This window comes from Chelonia mydas, chromosome 14, assembly GCF_015237465.2.
Source record: "Chelonia mydas isolate rCheMyd1 chromosome 14, rCheMyd1.pri.v2, whole genome shotgun sequence".
Taxonomy (NCBI): Eukaryota; Metazoa; Chordata; order Testudines; family Cheloniidae; genus Chelonia; species Chelonia mydas.
In genome coordinates, this window is record NC_051254.2 from 20,523,370 (window position 1) to 20,542,602 (window position 19,233).

The 19,233-nt window shown below is 47.0% G+C and overlaps 1 protein-coding gene across 1 annotated transcript in view; it reads right to left on the reverse strand.

The window, feature by feature from the left end:
• Positions 1–4,123: 4,123 nt before the first annotated feature.
• Positions 4,124–19,233, reverse strand: part of LOC102932558 (heparan sulfate glucosamine 3-O-sulfotransferase 3A1) — an 80,835-nt gene continuing 65,725 nt past the window's right edge. The window contains exon 2 of the mRNA XM_037914388.2: positions 4,124–6,184. Within this exon, the coding sequence (XP_037770316.2) occupies positions 5,566–6,184 (619 nt within the window). The 3' untranslated portion in view covers positions 4,124–5,565. The remainder of the gene's footprint in view (positions 6,185–19,233) is intronic.

Genomic DNA, 19,233 nt, shown 5'->3' on the forward strand with positions numbered 1-19,233 from the left:
GGGGGAGAACCTTGCACCGAGATGAATGATACATCCTTGTACCTCTACCTTTGCAAGACAATTTGTTCCAAAGGTATCCCACGACATGCTTTTGTTGCATAGCTAGTCATACTCAATCTGACAGCAGCAGACAATGATTACAGGCAATGAACACTTTATGAAACATACTGGTCCTTAAAGACTAACAGATTTATTTGGGCATACGCTTTTGTGGTAAAACAACAGTTCTTCAGCTGGTTTTTTACCCACGAAAGCTTATGCCCAAATAAATCTGTTAGCTGTTAAGATGCCACCGGACTCCTCGCAGTTTTTGTGGATACAGACTAACACGGCTACCACCAATACTGGATACTGGTCCTTGATTCTGTTAACAAATGATTCAAGATGGGATTGTCAATGTTCTCAGATGGAGATGATGGCTTATAAGAGATCCAAGCCATTGAGTCTGGGAAGCGATTGGAAGGTCATGACTGATTTCTTCACAGTGCAGGGGGGAATTGCAGCGAGGCTGCTTCACTGGAGCTCTTAGGAAGTCACAATGCCTGGTCCAGTGGCCACTACAGGGTGACACGGTACAAGCACATGGGCTAAATTCAGCAGTGGATATAAGTTTAGAAGGACTTTTAGTGAACTTTAGACCTCCTTCTGAACCCCCACGCTGTCACCGTGCAGGACTGTTAGACTCTCTCCGGGTATGTCTACACTGCCATCAGAGGTCTGAATGCAGCACATGTAGTGAGACCTGAACTAGCTTTAATCTAGCTAACCTGAGTGCCAAGAGCAGGGAATCCACAGCAGCACGTGGGCTGTCCCAAACGGCCCAGAATCCTGGGTAGTTACTTGGGCAGCTAGCTCGTGTGGTCACCGCTTCATTGCTGTTGGTACCTGAGCTAGCCAGAATCAAGCTAGCTTGTGTATAGCGGCATGTGGAGCAGGCACAGCTCCACTGGAGTGCGGACGTACCCTCAGACGTTGCCAAGTGGGACTGAGAAAATTTAAATGAGATTTCAGAGCCACCTCGGTGATTTAGAAGCACAAACCCTATTGGCTTTCAAAGGAACTTGTCTTCCTGTGTCACTTTAGGTATGTCTCAAAATCCCATGTGGGAAGGCTAAATTAGCCTATAGGAGAGTAATTTACACTCCCATACAAATCACCTCTGGCACTGGTTGCATGTATAAGCCAGGCTGAAAAAATGACACCGAGGTTTATCTGCAGCCCAGGGGATTCTTGCCATAAGAATCACAAATATTGAATACAATGTTCAGCCATTATAAATATTTTAAAATGAGGCTATATTCCACTGCCAGGAAGTTCAAAGTTCAATAGATTCCCTGTTGCAGAGTAATGCAGCTTTGGGGGAGGGGAAAGCATTATGTCATATAAATATACGAGTGAGCGTCTTACATGAGTCAGAGCTGTCTGGAAACACGATCTAATAGGCCACATTTCACAGAGAGGGCTTTCATTTCCCTTCAATGTGTCCTGTGTGTGTTGGGAATGCATAAGGACCATAAATACTGTAGCCCTCTCTTAAAAACAAGAGGAATTGTCACCAGACCTCAAGAGCGCCTTTTCAAAGCGCTAGGTATGGGGAGTGGGATTTTCAGATGCTTGGTTCTAATTCATGTGAATGGATGTGGTATGGCCAAAACCAAAAAGCCACATCTTGAAAACTTCCACGGATGGTTTGGATGAAACATATTGGGCCTTTTTAGTTTTTTTCATCTAGGGTTTTGATCTGAGGCCCACTGAAATCAATAGGAACCTTTCCACTGACTGCAGTGGCTTTTGGATCAGGTTTTAAACACTTGACTGGGGCCAGCTCTTCACCCACAAGCTGAAAGAAGCTCTGGGTAACAGAATCAGGTCACTCAGACAGCTTCAGCCTTTGGTGAACTTCAAAATGCATTGGTCCCTCAACCCTCCAAGGAACCAGCCACTGCCTTGCTGTTAGGCTTAACCACTGTGATACCTAAGGAGGCAATATCATTGCTCAACAACAGCTGAGTTTTGGAACCTGAGGTGTAAAATGGCATGCTCACACGGGAAGCAGAATATATGGAGATGCCTGTTCAAAGAGCAATGCCAGCAGGACAGCTGTAACCAAGCCTTAGATTCAATTTTCAGGTGAAGCGACGATAGCAAAACAAGTAAAGAAGGGCCAGGTTTGATGGTTCTCCCATCACCCCCACCAGCTGAGCATGATCATCAGAAACTATAGCGCTGGTCAAAGCATTTTACATTCTGAAATTTCATTGAAATATTCCAGTAAAATGTCAAATTTCAGGGGAAAGGAAACACACTTTGTCATTGATTTTTGCTAAAAACATTTACCAATCTGCTCTGATTTTGGCACTTGGGGCTAGAAAATGGAAGTCCAGAGGAGGTGGATAGGGAAATATAACAAGGGGGAAAAGTTAACAGCTTTACTGCTGCCCCAAAAGAAATCTTCTGGTTTGAGTTTTGGATGAAAGTTGAGGGTGGTGGTGAAAATTCTTGCACTGTCCAAATTCATCTGCAAGTTCTGTTTTACTCAGCTGAGAAAGTCTGACTGTTGCCACAGCCCATTTGGCTGTTGTGACTACAGCTGGCCAGGATCTTAACAACAGGCGAGCACTGTAGCCACCCATGACTCCGCCCTTAGACAGACCTCCGCGAGGATTAAGACACAAAGGGAGGCACTATGTGCTCGAGCGAGCGCTGTGGCTTTGCTTTGTTCTGGGTTGCGTTTAGCTGATCTGATCGCTACTTTTTGTTCTTTGTTTGGTCAAGATGATTATAAAATATTTACCCAGATGTTTTGTGCCACGGGATGCTGCCAAAAAAAGGGCTTAAAGCTGGAGCCGGAACATTCTGAATCAAGAACTGAGACAGAGGATGACCATACTGGCTGAAGGTAGTGGGGTTGCTGTGGCCTCTTGTGCTGGGGATGGGAGGGTGTACTGCAGAGAAAATGACTTAACAGTTTTCTAGCACCTTACTGTTAGCTTGCCAGCCAGCTGTTACTGGACTCTGGGTAAGGAAAACTGAGCTCATATAAGGCTTTATGGGGGCAACAAGTGGGAGAAAGTCTTGGGGCCAAGGCCTTCAGAAAGCCCTGCCAACACTAACACAAAGTGATTTTAAATAGATCGGGAAGTGGGTCCTGTTTGTGAATCCACCCAGGTTTGGTTCTGCAGCAGTGATGGGGAAAGTCCTTTCTGAGCCCCTGCAGCCTCAGCAATGTGCAGGATCATATCTTAAGCTGGTTAGGAGAAAAGCTGGGAAGTGGATTCAGGAGAGCCAGGAGTGGGTGGAAGGCCCAGCTCTATCCTCTTTCTCTTTACACGAATGTGGTATTGGTGGCAGATGGTGCCCTGACAGCCCTGGACCCTGACCTGCTTTCTTTACCTTCGGAACAGGTAGGCAGGAACTGGAGGGACCACCTGCAGAGCTAGAGGGTAATTTCACACACATCATCTTGACCTCTTCGATTATCAACTCATTATCCTCCTGAACTCTCTTCTCTGCTTTGATGCCTAAAAAAAATCTTGACAACGGTTATGCAGCCGGTATGCTGCTTTTCACGCTGACCAGTATTGTCTCATTGTTACCTAGTGCTCCCTGGGCTGTCTCCATCTTGTCCTAGACCGTAAGCTCCTCATGGCACGGACTGTCTTTTGGTTCTGTTCAATGGAGTCCTGATCCATGAAATGCCTAAGCACTACTGTAATACACCTAATAAACAGCAATCGTAATGCACAGAACCTAGCACAATGGAGTCCTGGTTCATGACTGGGGCTTCCAGGCGCTAATATAAATAATAATCATCTAATGAGACTATGGACAAAAGGGCCAAATTGTGTGATTTGGGCACCTGCCTAATTAATGGATAGCTACCACCAACTCACTTTATAGAAGCCACAAAACAGCTCTCAAGAATCAGGGGAAAGAATTGAGATCTCCAGGTATCGTAACAGGGAGGATTATTTTAACGAACATGTTGAAGAAACCTGACAAACCCAATCTGCTCTTTCCTGTTTTCTCCCCCGTGTTCCGCAGAAGAGTGCTGCCATTGTGTTCATAGCAGGGCAGCCATTAGGTTCTCACCACACTCTTGTGAACAACTGGCTGGTTTTTGGGGTTTTTTTCAAATGAACCTTTGCTCCAACATTTTCTCTTCTAAGATTTTTCTGAAGCCAAGAGGGCCTTGTCCAACATATTCCTGAACATGGCTTAGCAGGATACCTCACACGCCACCTTTCCCACAACTCTGGCTCTTACCCTGTTATTCCGTATTCAAGAATATACAGGACATGGAGTCCCCCCACACCCCACAATGACTCCCCTCTTAGTATGAAACCCCATGAGGGTCACACCCTCAAACTCTACGGATGACATCCAATGGGACGCATTGGCTTGGTGAAGTTTCTGAATGGGAATCTTGACAGAGGTGGGTGAGCTCTGAAATAGCGACCCGGAGAGAGTACAAGTGATGGGGGAAGCTGCTTGTGAGCTGGTGGGCTGGAAAACAGCCTTTTGACTACACTGAGATTTTCATGTCAAAAGATCAGTTTTTGTCAAAACCTATTTCCTCCCCTCCACCGCTTTCTACAACCAAAACCCAAATTATTTCAATTTTATATATAAAAAACCCTCCCGTTTTTCACCAGCTGCTGAAAAAAAGCTTGGTTTTTGGTGCAGAATTTTTTTCCCACTTTTTGGATCAAACCCCCCAAAATTTCAAAGAAAAATTGATAAAAAAGTGAAAAAAAATTGATAAAAAATTTTCCACAGGAAAAAGAATGTCCTGACCAGCTTTGGGATCTTCAAAAGTGAATTAGGTATTTAGGACCCTAAGTCCTATTTTCAAAAGTGACTAAGGGATACATTTTTAAAGGCATTTGGACACCTCCAATGGGAGTCAGGCACCTAACTAGATTTAAAAATCCAGCCCTTAGTCATCAAGGCCCAGATCTGTAAAGGTATTTAGATGTTGCTGCGCTCACTGTTGCAATATCTAACTGATTTAGGAGCCTAAGTCCCATTTTCAAAAGTGATTTAGGCATTTAGGAGCCTCAATCTTCATGATGAGATGTAGGTGCCTAAATCTGTTAGGCATTGCGAGGCTGAGCACAGCAATGCCTAAATACCTTTTAAAATCTGGGCCTTAGAAGCCTAAATCATTGACTTTCAATGACAGTTGGGCTCCTCTAAGTGCCTATGTCGCTTTTGAAAATGGAACTTAGGTAAATTTGAAAATGATGCTCCGAGACTTTTCTATAGACACAGTGTCAAATCCTGAAACCACTGACATAAATGGCCAGAGCCCTGTTGACTTCAACAGCACGAAGCTTTGGCCCACAGCCACCTTGCCTTATCCGTGGAAGGAGACACCAACCTGCTGCTAATAGAAGAAAGAAAACAAACCAAGCAGTGACATTGTGTCAAAAAGAACAAACAGAACGGAGAGTGTTTTCAGCACAACGCTTACATTTTTGTTTTTCCCTCTCTACTGATATGTAAAAAAAATATATATTATATTATATTTTTTCTTTTCTTAAATTATTCTTTTTTTCAGCCTCAGTCCCAGCCGAAGTCGTGCCCAGTCATCTGGTAGAACTTCATGTTGAAAGGCCTGTAGAACTCCCGCAGTCTCTGCACCACCTCTCGGTCTATATTGGGGTGGGTCCTGCCTTTCGTTTTCCCCAGGCAGTGGGGTTTGCTGCTGCCTTCAGCCTTCTTCAGGCAGGGGAAGCCCTTGGTTTTGTTGAAGTAGAAGTGTTTGTCCGTAATGATCCTCTTAAGGCCCAGAAAGTCCTGGACCCTGCCCAGCTCCCCGGCGGGGTCACTGATCAGCCTCTCCCCGCTGACAAAGAGGATCTGCCCAATGGGGAAGTAGAGGAGCCAGTTCTCCAGGTGCTTGGCGTAGATGCCGATCTGGATGGCGCTCCACGAGGTGTCGATCAGGCCTGTAGTCCTGTTTTTGAAGGTCAGGCTCTCAAAGGTGGGGATATCGGGCTTCTTTGAGAGAGTCTGCGTGTAATCGGAGATGGCTCGGGTCACGGGGTCCCGCACCACCACGATGAGCTTGGTGCCCTTCGACATGGCAGAGATTCGAGCAGGTGCTTCCTTGGTGACAAAGTAGCTGGGAGTTTTCTCCATGGTGATCTGCCCATCTAGGGTTCTGGGCATCAGGTCCCTAACCGGAAGAGAGAGAGAAAACACATTAATGCAGAACATCATTGGGACTGGGGCACGCGAGTCCAGGGCACAGCATGGCCCAGACGATGATCACCTGGGAGTGAACATTAGGGTGCAAGGACACTATCTGTGTCCTGGTGACCAAGGGGTTAACTCCATCTCCTCCTGCACAGGTGGTGAAGGGGAAGAGCTGTGATGCCCTGGTTCAGCAAAGTACTTAAGCACAGGTCAAATTTCAAGCCCATGAGTGGCCCCATTGACTGCACTGGGACTGAACGTTTTTTCAAGTGAGGCACGTCCTGAGAACTTTGCTGAATTGTGGCCTATGGGTGGCTCTTCGGGAAACAGAAGGGAAAGCGGGGCTCCACACCAAGGGTCATGGGATAGGGCTGAAACCCAAGTAAGGGAGTTTCCCATTTCCTTTCTATTGCTTAACTTGATTGGTTGCTGTGACCTTACTGACTGTAGCTGCATTGCTCCACCTGCATGTTCTTCCCTATTCCTTAATTGGATATGTCCGTTAACAAACAGTTCCACCTTCGCATGGTACCTCTGAGTTGTGTCAGTAACAGAAATGCGGTGGGCATATGGATTGCCCCTCTCCAGCCAGACACATTTGAGTGTCCCAATGGCTCAGAGAAGGGCAGTACTACAGAAAGCATGATGCTACTCAGGGAGCTAGGACGGAGAGACTGTCAATGTGGAAAAATAACAGACAAGAACGCAATATCATACATATTGAAGTTAATGCAACAGGAAAGGTAACAATACCTGATGATCCATTTCCACTGGAGTCACCAGAAATACCCCCATGGACTTTGGTGGGAGCTGGATCAGGCTCTTGGGGCTTGTCTACATGGGGAAATAGCCTGGAATAGCTATTCTGTACTAGCTCCCCATGTGGACACTTTTAGCTTAATCTGTTTTGGAACTGGATTGAGCTAATCCACCCAAATACGCTCTCAGTGCAGAAAGCAGACTGAAAACTGATCAACAGCACCGACGTGAAGAGTGGGTTAATAAGGATGTCAGTTATGATACTGCCCATTTATGTTCAATGAGACTAAATGCTAAAAAAACAAGGTCCAGGAGTTACTGGGGTTCTGGTTTCTGTGAGGACACTATAGTGCCCAAGTGCCTCCAGGATCACTTGCAATAACTTCTGATAATAACATTGTACAAGCAACACGCTTGGTTGATCATAGGATGACTATGAGCTGCCAATGTGATATGGCTGTGAAAAAAGCTAATGCGGTCTTGGGATGCATCAGGAGAGGTATTTCCAATAGGGATAAGGAGGTTTTAGTACAGTTATACAAGGCACCGGTGAGACCTCACCTGGAATACTGTGTGCAGTTCTGGTCTCCCATGTTTAAGAAGGATGAATTTAAACTGGAACAGGTACAGAGAAGGGCTACTAGAATGATCTGAGGAATGGAAAACTTGTCTTATGAAAGGAGACTCAAGGAGCTTAGCTTGTTTAGCCTAACTAAAAGAAGGTTGAGGGGAAATATGATTTCTCTCTATAAATATATCAGAGGGTTAAATACCAGAGAGGGAGAGGAATTATTTAAGCTCAGTACCAATGTGGACACAAGAACAAATGGATATAAACTGGCCATTCGGAAGTTTAGACTTGAAATTAGACGGAGGTTTCTAACCATCAGAGGAATGAAGTTTTGGAATAGCCTTCCAAGGGAAGCAGTGGGGGCAAAAGATCTATCTGGCTTTAAGATTAAACTCGATACGTTTATGGAGGAGATGGTATGATGGGATAACATGATTTTGGTAATTAACTGATCTTTAAATATTCATGGTAAATAGGCCTAATGGCCTGTGATGGGATGTTAAATGGGGTGGGATCTGAGTTACCCAGGAAAGAATTTTCTGTAGTATCTGGCTGGTGAATCTTGCCCATATGCTCAGGGTTTAGCTGATCGCCATATTTGGGGTCGGGAAGGAATTTTCCTCCAAGGCAGATTGGAAGAGGCCCTGGAGGTTTTTCGCCTTCCTCTGTAGCATGGGGCACGGGTCACTTGCTGCAGGATTCTCTGCTCCTTGAAGTCTTTAAACCATGATTTGAGGACTTCAATAGCTCAGACATAGGTGAGGTTTTAGGCAGGAGTGGGTGGGTGAGATTCTGTGGCCTGCGTTGTGCAGGAGGTCAGACTAGATGATCATAATGGTCCCTTCTGACCTTAGTATCTATGAATCTATCAAAGCAATTACTGTACAGAGCAGTTTCATACTCTCTAATTACGTAGAGAGTATGTCTTCACTGCAAAAAAAAAAGGTATGTTCTTAACTCAGATTAATAAAGCAGCGTGACAAGGAACTCAGGTTTTAACTCAGCTTAGCAGCTCAAGTTAAATTCTGTAGGGGAGCATGGGCTGAACTTGAATTGCTAACCTGAGTTAAAAGCTGAGTTGCCTTTTCTTTTAACCTGAGTTAGCTAACCCGAGTGAAGAACACACCCTTCATGTGCAGTGGACACATACCCTTAGGGAGATGTGGCAATGCACTTGATGGGCCTGTCTCACAATAACTGATTTTCACACTGGTATCAGCATGTACAGTGGAGGACGGAGCAGGATCTGAGTCAGGAGGAGATGGTATAAAAACATAACAGGGAACTTCCAGAAAAAACTCAAACCATTGCTTGCAACTGCACAGTAAGAACCAATCTAATCTATAAATTATCAGAATCCTGTCCCTTTAAATTCCTGCTTGCCCACATTGGGATTTCCTGCCTCCTGGATTGAATTTCGTTCAATAACACTGAGTTCCTGTAAGAAAGACACTCCCTTCCTGTAGGGTATGAGGAATTTTAAAGGGCCAGGACTGTCAGTCACAATCTTTTGGGGTTATCCAGGAGACAGCACAATGGTTTCACCTAAAAATGTGCAGTACTCGCCCCCTGCCCTCAATGCTTTCCTCCTTCCCCTCCGCCCCAAGGAATTCTGCACTCCACATTTCCGTCCTGTCCATTCGTGAAACTCCCATCGTCTTCGGTGTGAAGTGGTGAGGAAAAGCAAAGGCAGCCTTTGCCTCTAAGAATTCAATGCAATGCGCAAAAGGCCTGGGAATTCAGGGTTACGATTACCCACCCTCATAGGTGCAATGCACCTTGCTGGGCCTAAACTCTGTGAGGTCCAAAAACAAATTACATATGCTGGGTTTCTTATGCAGGCCAAGCTTCCACTGATGCTAGTGTGTGTTTTGCCTGAGAAAAGACTGCAGGAGCTGGTCCTATGTTCGCTGCAGTGCTTAGACAAAGAGGAACGAACTCACGGTGCCACCCTGAACTATGAGCTCCTTTGCATGAATCTGGTTAAGACAGACACATATAAGTTGAGGCAGAGCGAGGGTGGGGCTTTGGGGGAAGGGGCGGAGTGGGGGAAGGGGCTTCGGGGCCGAGCTGGGGTGGAGCACCCCCGGGGAAAGCTGAAAGTCAGCGCCTGTGGCATAGGAAGAATAAGTGACCCACCCAGAGTCACACCGAGCATCTGTGGCCTAACAGGGAATTGAATCAAAAGCCTCCTGAGTCCGAGTCTAGTATATTGATCACAAACTCGTTCTTCCTGCTGTCACTGAAGTTGAGAGGCCACAGGGCACCATGTTCGATCCCCTTAGGCTCATGCCAGCTTTCCGGACACCTCTGAATGAGCCCAACGGCTGCAAAATGCCAGTCATTCAAATGAACCTGTCCTGGGCCAAGTGAGAAGCCACCTCAGATCTACTGTTTGTTGATTCTCACTGCAAAGAGCTGCTATCTGCTGTAAATGAGCCTGTTCTTCCCAGAGGACACGGAAAATAAGCAGGACGCCAGCTGCTGCACTGGTAGCAGGTTTCCCCTCAGTGCAAAGAAGGGCTCTCCAAGAAACCGCACCCTTTGCCCCTGAAAAACAGGGGCTGGAATCAAATCAGCAACTGACCCCTAGCCTTTGACCTCCCCTTGGCACGACAACCAGAGCGCCATGACGAACTGCCCCCGGCCCATACTGCAGTTACCGTCTGGCAGTGGCAACATCTGGATTGGAAACCTGTGCAAAACACCAGCAAAATTAAAGCCATCGATCAAAAAGGCCCCAACAAAAACCTAGGCTGAGTTGTTAGGTTACAAATGAGATAGAAACGACTGATTGTTTCTAGAGGAATGCTTTTTATTGCGTGCTATGTGTCACAGATGCTTGTGCAAAGAGCAGGCCCTTGACAAGTCTGAGGATTAGCTGTCGCCGGCCGGACAAGGCAGTTTTTGTGAACAGCTTTCCTCGCACAGCAGCACCAGTTGCAACAATGCCCATTTTGCAGGTACTCTCTTGTCTCCCTCCAGTTTGGAAGCTTTGTACTGTAAGTCGGGAAGCATTCAACTCCTTTAAAGGGAATGAGAGGTGTTAAGGTAGCTGGAGCGCATGCATGCCATCTTGGGAGAGTATGCGTGCTGCCATCCAATGGCACTCTCTCCCTTCTGGGGCTCATGTTGCAGTTAGGGTCTGCAGGTAGAGTTGCTACCTGACCAGGTTTTCCCAGGATCCTCCCTTTTTTCAGGTAGCAGTCCTGAGAAACCGGTAAGGACATTCAGTATATGATGCCAGCTGTCCAGTTTTATGGGCTCAGTGTCATCCCGGCTGTTCCGAGTTTTTGTATCTCAGAGGTGGCAACCCTATCTGCAGGTGGAAACCTAAACGTACGGTGCAACAGAGAACAACGGGAGCTTGCAATGTAGCGGTTACAACTTATTATTAGCATGTATTATTTGCATTGCCATAACTCCTAGGAGCCCCAGTCGTGGAACAAGACCCTGTTGTGCTGGGCACTGTGCAAACACAAAGCAGAGACAGCCCCTGTCCCAAAGAGCTTAGGACCTAGAACTGTGCTACACGAAAGAAACAGCCCAGTTCACTTTCATACCACGAGCCGTTCATTCCAGCCTCATGATGTACTGTCGTTAACACGCGGTAAGAAAGTGTGAGAGTAGGTGCAGACAACTGAAAAAGCAGCATGACTGGCTGCTGCTAGAGAGATCTTGATAATACTTAGCTGCTTGTAGGCAGCAGAGAAGAGAGTGGAGTTTTGAGAATCATTTCGATGGAGACATGAAATCAGTGAGACAGAGTGAGTTCCACCATTCTTCCAAGGTCCTTATACTATTACAAGGACTTACATGAAAAGGAGTACTTGTGGCACCTTAGAGACTAACCAGTTTATTTGAGCATGAGCTTTCGTGAGCTACAGCTCACTTGAGCTGTAGCTCACGAAAGCTCATGCTCAAATAAACTGGTTAGTCTCTAAGGTGCCACAAGTACTCCTTTTCTTTTTACGAATACAGACTAACACAGCTGTTACTCTAAAAGGACTTACATGGTAACATTACCAGAGTATCTGATACTGTAAAGCAGAGAAGTACTGTTATCCCCTTTGTATAGATGGGGACCTGGAGCCCAGAGAGACTAAGGGTAACATTTTCAAATCCACCTGAATTAGGAGCCTTAATCCCATTTTCAAAAGTGACTCGGGCACTTAGAGACAGATTGACAAAGGTATTTAGGCACCTAACAATGCAGATAGGTGGTTGGTGGGATGTGCAAAAGCACTTAAGCAGGCTATGCAACTAACTCCCATTGATTTCAAGTGCCTAGAGTGCAAGGATTATGTGAGGATCTCAGCTTGCTTTCTTCTTTTGATTAAGATAGAGGGTGTTTCTAGCCCCCCACTATTATAGAGAGAAGCCTGAAGACTTCACCTGGCTGCTACCTGTATGGGTAAAAAAACAGAAGGAAAAAAAATGTGACATCTATCACTTTTACAAAAAAATCTCATAATTTTCTGGGGCTTGGTTCATGATTTTTGAGCGCTGGGGTTGGCAATACTGCAAGCTGCCTGTCTCCTGCTACCCAAAAGCAACAAGACTGACTGACAGGTTACACACTCTTTGGCATTTCTAGGACTTTGTCTTGAATACACTACAACACAGGAATTGCCAGAGGGGCTCAAAGCAGTCGTCCACCCAGTCCAGTACCTTGCCTCTGACAGTGGCCTGTTTGAAGCATTTCAGAGGAAAGTGCAATAAACCCTACAGTAGGGGGTTATAACCAAGCCCACGGGGGAAGCTCCTTCCTGACCCTCATCAACTGGATGCGACTTGATGCCCTGAAGCATGGAGGTTTGCTCTGAGGCAGGGGGAGCCGAGTTACGTGGGTTTGTCACCCACCCCATACCACAAAACTGATTTAAATGAGATTCCCAACTGAATGCTGCAGAGGGTGCTGAGACTTTGTGGCAGAGGCTTTCAGCCTGAAACACAAGTTTTATGACCAAAGCAAACTATAAACTTCTAGAGGGTGTGAGTGGGATGGAGGAGATGGGGGTTGATAATGGAAATGCTGATTCACCCCGAGCTGTGAAGATGCAGAGGGCCCAGATCTAACAAAGTAAAGTGAGAGTTCCCACCAAAGCAGCTGTGATGATTACCAGCATTTGCTAATACTTTAATTAGCCTGATAGTTACAGTGTTCCCAGGGGATTCTAGGGGAGCACACATTTACGCCTACGTTCATAAGCTTCACATAAGTCTGGATAACGAATATATCCATAGGTTTCAGAGTAGCAGCCATGTTAGTCTGTATCCGCAAAAAGAAAAGGAGGACTTGTGGCACCTTAGAGACTAACAAATTTAGCTCACAAAAGCTTATGCTCAAATAAATTTGTTAGTCTCTAAGGTGCCACAAGTCCTCCTTTTCTTTTTGCGAATATATCCATGTGCATACGCATGACAAAACACCACTGAGTGCTGTTCATAGTGCAGGGGTGGGAGGTAGCCCCCACACACAGCTCCAGTACCCCATGCTAATGCAAACCCTTTGTCACATCCTTAGAGGGAGAGAGAACTTCTGAAGGCAGCTTAGCTCCCTGTCACAACAGCCTGACCTGCCTCTCGCTACCAGCTAGGCCCAGCCCTTCAGGGTCGCCCAGCTCCACGGTGAGGCGGACAGCCCCTCGCAGGGCCAGGGGGAGAGAGCAGGAGGCACAGAACATTTTAAACCCCGAATGTAACCCCACTAAAGTCAATAGCTTCACTCAGGCCAGTTGATTCCACTGGGACAGGACATAGCAGAGCCGGTCAGTAAATCAACAGGACTATCTGTGATCAGCAAAGGAAGGGGCTCTGGAAATGGCGGCCCAGCCAGGCAAATTAAAAGCTTTGCTTACTTCTGTTTGTGTTTTGATAACTCCTGCAATCCCAGCGGCCTCTTCCCAGTTAGGAGCTTAACCCTTTTGGTGAGCTCCTTCCAGCACAAAGGCTTTCTTCAGCGCTCAGAAATGAATACGTTCCTTTTCTGCTGGGGTCGGCAAAAAGAAATGAGCTGGGAACCACTGGGAATACACCACCACAGCATTGGGGAGATTAATTAATTACAAAGGGCATCTTTCATGGACATCACCAGTTGCCTGGAGGGCTCTGCGGACGGATGGCATCTGGATTTTATTGCAAAGGAGCCACTTGAAAAGACCAGCACCACAAAAATGTTTTGGCAAAGGTGCTCACAAATGGTCTCTGCCAGAATAAATGGATTTTGTTATTTTAATTTTAGTGGGGCTCTGGGTCCTATTTAATTGCTTAAGAGAAGAGGAAGATTTCCCTGAAAGGGAGCCTTTGGGATGTTTGTACTTATTCAGCCTTTTGCAGTTCACCAGCTCCTTCCGCCCATCTCTGCCTGCCGGGTCCTGTTCCAAGCTTGAGCCTAGGAACTCTTCAGGAATGCACTGGCTGAAGGAATCCCTCTGTTGTGCTTACACTACTGAGGCCAGGAGAGTGCCCCAAGTCCAAGGCTGAGCCTGCTGCCTATAGACAAGGAAGGTCTCCATTTGGGTAATCGAAGGGGGACACAGCCACTGTGGTAAATCAATCCCTGCTGCAACTCCATGGACTTTGACAGACTTACCCCAAAGATGAATTTGGCTCAGGCAGGGCATGGGTTCTCAACCTGGAGATTGCAGCCTAGCAGGGCCAGGTGGAGGAGGTGTGTCACAACACTCTCCCAAACCTTTTCCTGCTGCACCAGGGAGGTCACAGCATGGAAAAGGCAAGAACAACGGGCTTAGAGAGTCCAGCTATCAGACTGGGGACTTCTAACCAGCTATGCCTGTTATAGTGTCCAGTCAATACAGAGCTAGCAGTCATTATATGCCCTAATGTTGTGGAAATGAGATGCAGCAAAGACATCAGAGCAGAGGTAGAGTGCTTGTCTCCCAGATGCATGGCATGAACATATGAAGACAGGCCTCCTTTGCCTGGCAGACAGTAGGTGATCAATAATGCCAAGCAGCGCCCTTTTCCCATCCCAACACAATCTGAAGGGGTGTCAGTCACCCAAAGAGACAGAAGAGGTTTCAGTGCAGCTGTTGACCAATAGAAGCAAAGCCTTTGTTTGACTGCATCTCTCCTCCCCAGCCCAGATTTGCAAAGTGAAGGCACTTATTCGTTCCGCTGGTGAGCCAGACCAACTACACAGCCAGGCACTTGATGACACAATGCACACCTGGAATGAGCACAGTTCAGAGGAGCAAGAGAAGAGAAAGCCTGGGGTACAGCAAAACTTAAAGAAGTGTAACATCCTCTCTCCTCTTTCATACTAACACAGGCTGCCCTTGTCCTACATGCATCACTGAAGCGTCTGTAGGCTTGCAGCACAGAATCCACTCATTCTTCTTCCAAAACTCACCGGCTACATTACAAGGCTTCTGAAGGGCGCAGAGCTCCGCCACGGTGATGCGCCAGGCTCAGCTGTTACAAAGACAGACTCCTTAGGGTACTCAGGAGTTAATAGCCAGGGATGTGGTGAGCTCAGAGATTGGGGCTGTTAGGATAGGTACAGCATGTGCATTTTTGTATTCCAATGCTTTGTATTTCTTCAGCTGCTTGTCTCTGAGCAACTCAAAGCAATTTACAAACATGCACTTTCAAGCCCCTCGGGCAAGTGGACAAAGAGAGGTTAAAGCCCAAAAGTGTTCCACGGATTTTGAGTGTCCAACTTGAGACGAGGGCCTGATTTTCATAAGGACTAAGGGCCACATTTTTAAAGGCTTTGAGGCCCCTAAAGATGTAGACAGGCACCTAGTGAGAATTTTCAGAAGTGCCTAGATGCCTGACTACCACTGAATCCAATAAGAGTGAGGTGCCTAGATGCTTTTGATAATCTCACTAGGTGCCTCCCTACATCTTTAGATGCCTTTAAAAATTTGTCCCTAAAACCTTCTAGGTCTTCCCAGCCAAGCTGTAAGTGGGCTCAACCCCCGCTCGATCTGATGAGACCACAGTCTGAGATGGCACAGCTCCTCCTTTCTATCGTTATTATTTGTCGAAGTCTCATGTGAGATCACTTTTGTGGTCACAAACAAAGCTAGAATACTGGGCCAGATATTCAAAATTGCTCAGCACCTACGTGTTGCCACTGAGAACAATGCAAGCTGCTGGGTGCTGAGGACTTCTGGAAATCTAGGTGCTAACATGGGAGCAGCTGGGTGCCGAGCACTTTTGAAACTGGGACTCACTGTATTTTTCAATGGGGCCGTAGGCAAGAATTCACATGTGTGTGTCTTCAGCCCTTTCCGCTGTATTCCTTTTAGCATGTACCGATGGATGTTTTACACAGTTTCAGAACCAGTCATTTACAGCAGAAGGTAAATTTCCCCCCTCCCCAGTAAGCGTCTGCCATCAAATCCCGGCACTGCAACTGTCTCCGCATTGTCAGGGCTGGAAGGCGGGATGAAAACAGCTGCTATCGCCTCCAGTTTGTTTGTGTCCTTTTATTCTAAGCGTGAAAAGCAGGGAGTGATTAGCAATAAAACCAACAGCAGCAGCGCTGTCCTGGAGACCAGCTCCCGTATGGCGGTGGCTCATTTCTGGTGTCTGTGCGTCTCTCACAGATGTGACAGCCAGTACCTGCTGCCTGTCTGGGAAAATGAAGGAGAATTTCCTTCTATGATCAGCCACTTTTCTCTCAATTGCAGCACTCAACTTCCTGCCTCAAGACCTTCTTGGGCTCCTTTAGAGCTTGGGAAGGATTTAATGCATCAGTGGATAGGATGCAGTGAGTGGTCCGTGGTCCCAATCTAAATCTATCCAGGTCCCCAGTGCCTTGGGAAAGCTGAAGTGGATCCTGTTGCAAACCAGGCAGCTCCACTCCAGGCTCAGCGCCTTAAGCATTGAGAATTCAAATACAGGCAGCAGGGACAAACAAAGCTGCTTTAACCACAGCCATCGGAGTCAATGGACACTGATCTCTACTGGGACCCACGCTCATCAGGGATCCGGGTCTGGCGAATAAAACCCAGACTTTTCCTAGAACGCCTAGTGGCACCCGTTTGTCCCAGCTGGCCTAGGCCAGGCTCAGTGTTCAGGTGTCTGTGCTGGATCTACGCTGGAACAGTCACTTATGACAACGCTGCATTGTCGGGCTGTCCTATGACATGATGGCGCCAACGCTGTGTTATTGGGGCGCAGTGGAATGATCCCAACTGACCATGTGATAATCTATGAATCATCTCTGTGTCGCTGTAGCACCTTTCACAGTGAACTGCGTCTGTGTGTGGCGTTCCTTCGAGAGGATTAGCTAAAGGCCAAGACTATAACAGGGTTCAAAAAAGAACTAGATAAGTTCATGGAGGATAGGTCCATCAATGGCTACTAGCCAGGATGGGCAGGGATGGTGTCCCTAGCCTCTGTGTGCCAGAAGCTGGGAATGAGCGACAGGGGATGGGTCACTTGATGATTACCTGTTCTGTTCATTCCCTCTGGGGCACCTGGCATTGGCCACTCTTGGAAGACAGGATACTGGGCTATATGGACCTTTGGTCTGACCCAGTGCGGCCGTTCTTATGTTCCTATAGAACTGGACCCCAAAGGACTAACTAACTCTCCTTTATCTGAATGCAGTTATTAGAATCATTTCTGCTACACTGCTCACTCACTGTGCTTCCTCACCTTAGAGCCCCTGAACAACTCCCAGTCACATGCCACCTAGTGTCCATCTGAGGAATTGCAACTTATTCAAGAACATAAAGGATGGCTCAAAGAACTGGTTTCAGCCCAGATACACAGCTTACATTTCTATATGTTATTCGAGTCTAGCTCCGGCGGGTAAGTCTGAAAGTCAGCGCCTTCCATGATCTATATGCAGTGAAGTGACTATGACATAAATTGGCGGTTTCGTCACAGTTCCAAATGGACAAAAAAAACCCCATCGTAACTGGCACCATTGCTGGAAGTCATCTTCTTCATACGGCTGATGTAAGTGTAGAGCAACAACTAGAATTTTACATCCAGATGGTTAAGCCAGATAATTGCATCTGGAGTAGCAGAGTGTATTGCTGTGAATCCTCCTTCGTATTTGTGAATCGTGCAGAGCTGTTATATGGTCCATAGTCTGTTCTGGGTGACCACAGGTGCACACTGCAGGGTCTTTAATTTTCCATTTGTGCAGCAAGTATCTGCATCTGCCATGGTTTGTGCAGATGCGCTTTAGGGTTGCCCATGAGCTTTGTGGGAGATCGAAGCCAGGGATCTTCTGCATCGCGTCTTTCACGAGGTGTTTATTTGTGGCTTTTTGTGAACTCCATTCGGCTTTCCAAGCCTCAACAGGATTGAAGTTGCATTGATAAAGGTTAAATGCATGGGTCCAAAAGGGCTTACGCGACTTCACGTGGTGGTGAGGGACATTGTTAAGGTCCTGGTGGATGGGAAGACATTTCTTTTCCACGATCCTCTGGAATTCCCGAAAACTCTTTGGGCATTGCTGGAAGTGATAGGGATTAACTGGGTCATGAGAACTAAGCTACCCTCTCAGGTCTAGATGTGAACTATGGAAGTACACTGGTGTATGAACTCTAGCTAGCACAATAGGGCCCAGGGGTCATATGCACCAAGGTATTTACATGGCCTCTATTTCCATGTAGTTGACTGCTTTACAGTATTTAATGTAATTAGCCACAACACTCTAGGAGATAGGGTAGCACCACAATCCCATTTTACAGACAGAGAATTGAGGCTGACCTGCCCAAGGAAGTCTGTGGTGGAGGAAGGACCTGAACCCAGGTCTCCCAAGTCCCAGGCTAGTGCCCTAACCACTGGACCATCCAGCCTCACTACCAGAACACTAATAAACTAGAAAGGGATAGAAAGCTACCCAGTTTTGATGTGCGTCACAACTCTTCCAGGACATGGTGGATGGCAGCTGTATCCACAGCTGCAGACAAGAGAGCTGCCCTCCGCATTCTAATCCTCTCTTTGCGACGTCCCGGTAGGTTGCTGCAAGGGCTGATTGTGCTATCAGGTGCAGAGGCCTGGGACGCCAAGGGAGGAGGAATCAGCAGGGCAAGATGAGCTCCTAAGCAGTGAGGATCCTATTTCCACGCAGATGCCCTTGGGCGCTGTGAACAAAGGACAACATAGGCCAGAGGCCGCAAAACTTATCGGCAGCTTGACGGCTCGGCAGAACACAGTGTCAAGCACTGAAGCTGATGTTTATGCTTATAGTTGGCTTTGTTCCCGCTGACTTGGCCATGGCCCCTAAAGGGCACACAAGCCATTAAGTATCTGCCAGAAAAACGATGGGAATGAGACGGAAGCGGATGCCGAAGCTCCATGACAAATTGTTTACACAAAGCTAGGTTTTCTAGAAGGCACAAAGTCATTAAGAGCCGAAGGATTTAAAGGGCTGCGGTCCCAGGACCGTATGGCCTGGAGAGTCTTATTGATGTTATGACATGGTGCTTATAGCGAAATATAAGGGCAGCGTTCAGCCTCCTTCCCTCTTGGCTCTACAACACATTCACTGGGCAGCACAGGCCTAGATGGGACTTCACTGACAACCAGTGGGAATGCACCATTCCCATCCAGCCTGCAGATACCATTGCAGGCTATGCAACAGGAATATTCAGCCCAGCAGCCGGGCCAGGCACTAGAGATTCGTGCAAGGGGAAAGAGGGGAAAGGAAAGCTCCCTGCCCAGGGAGCAGAGCAGCTGGGGAGCCACCACAGGCCACTGTT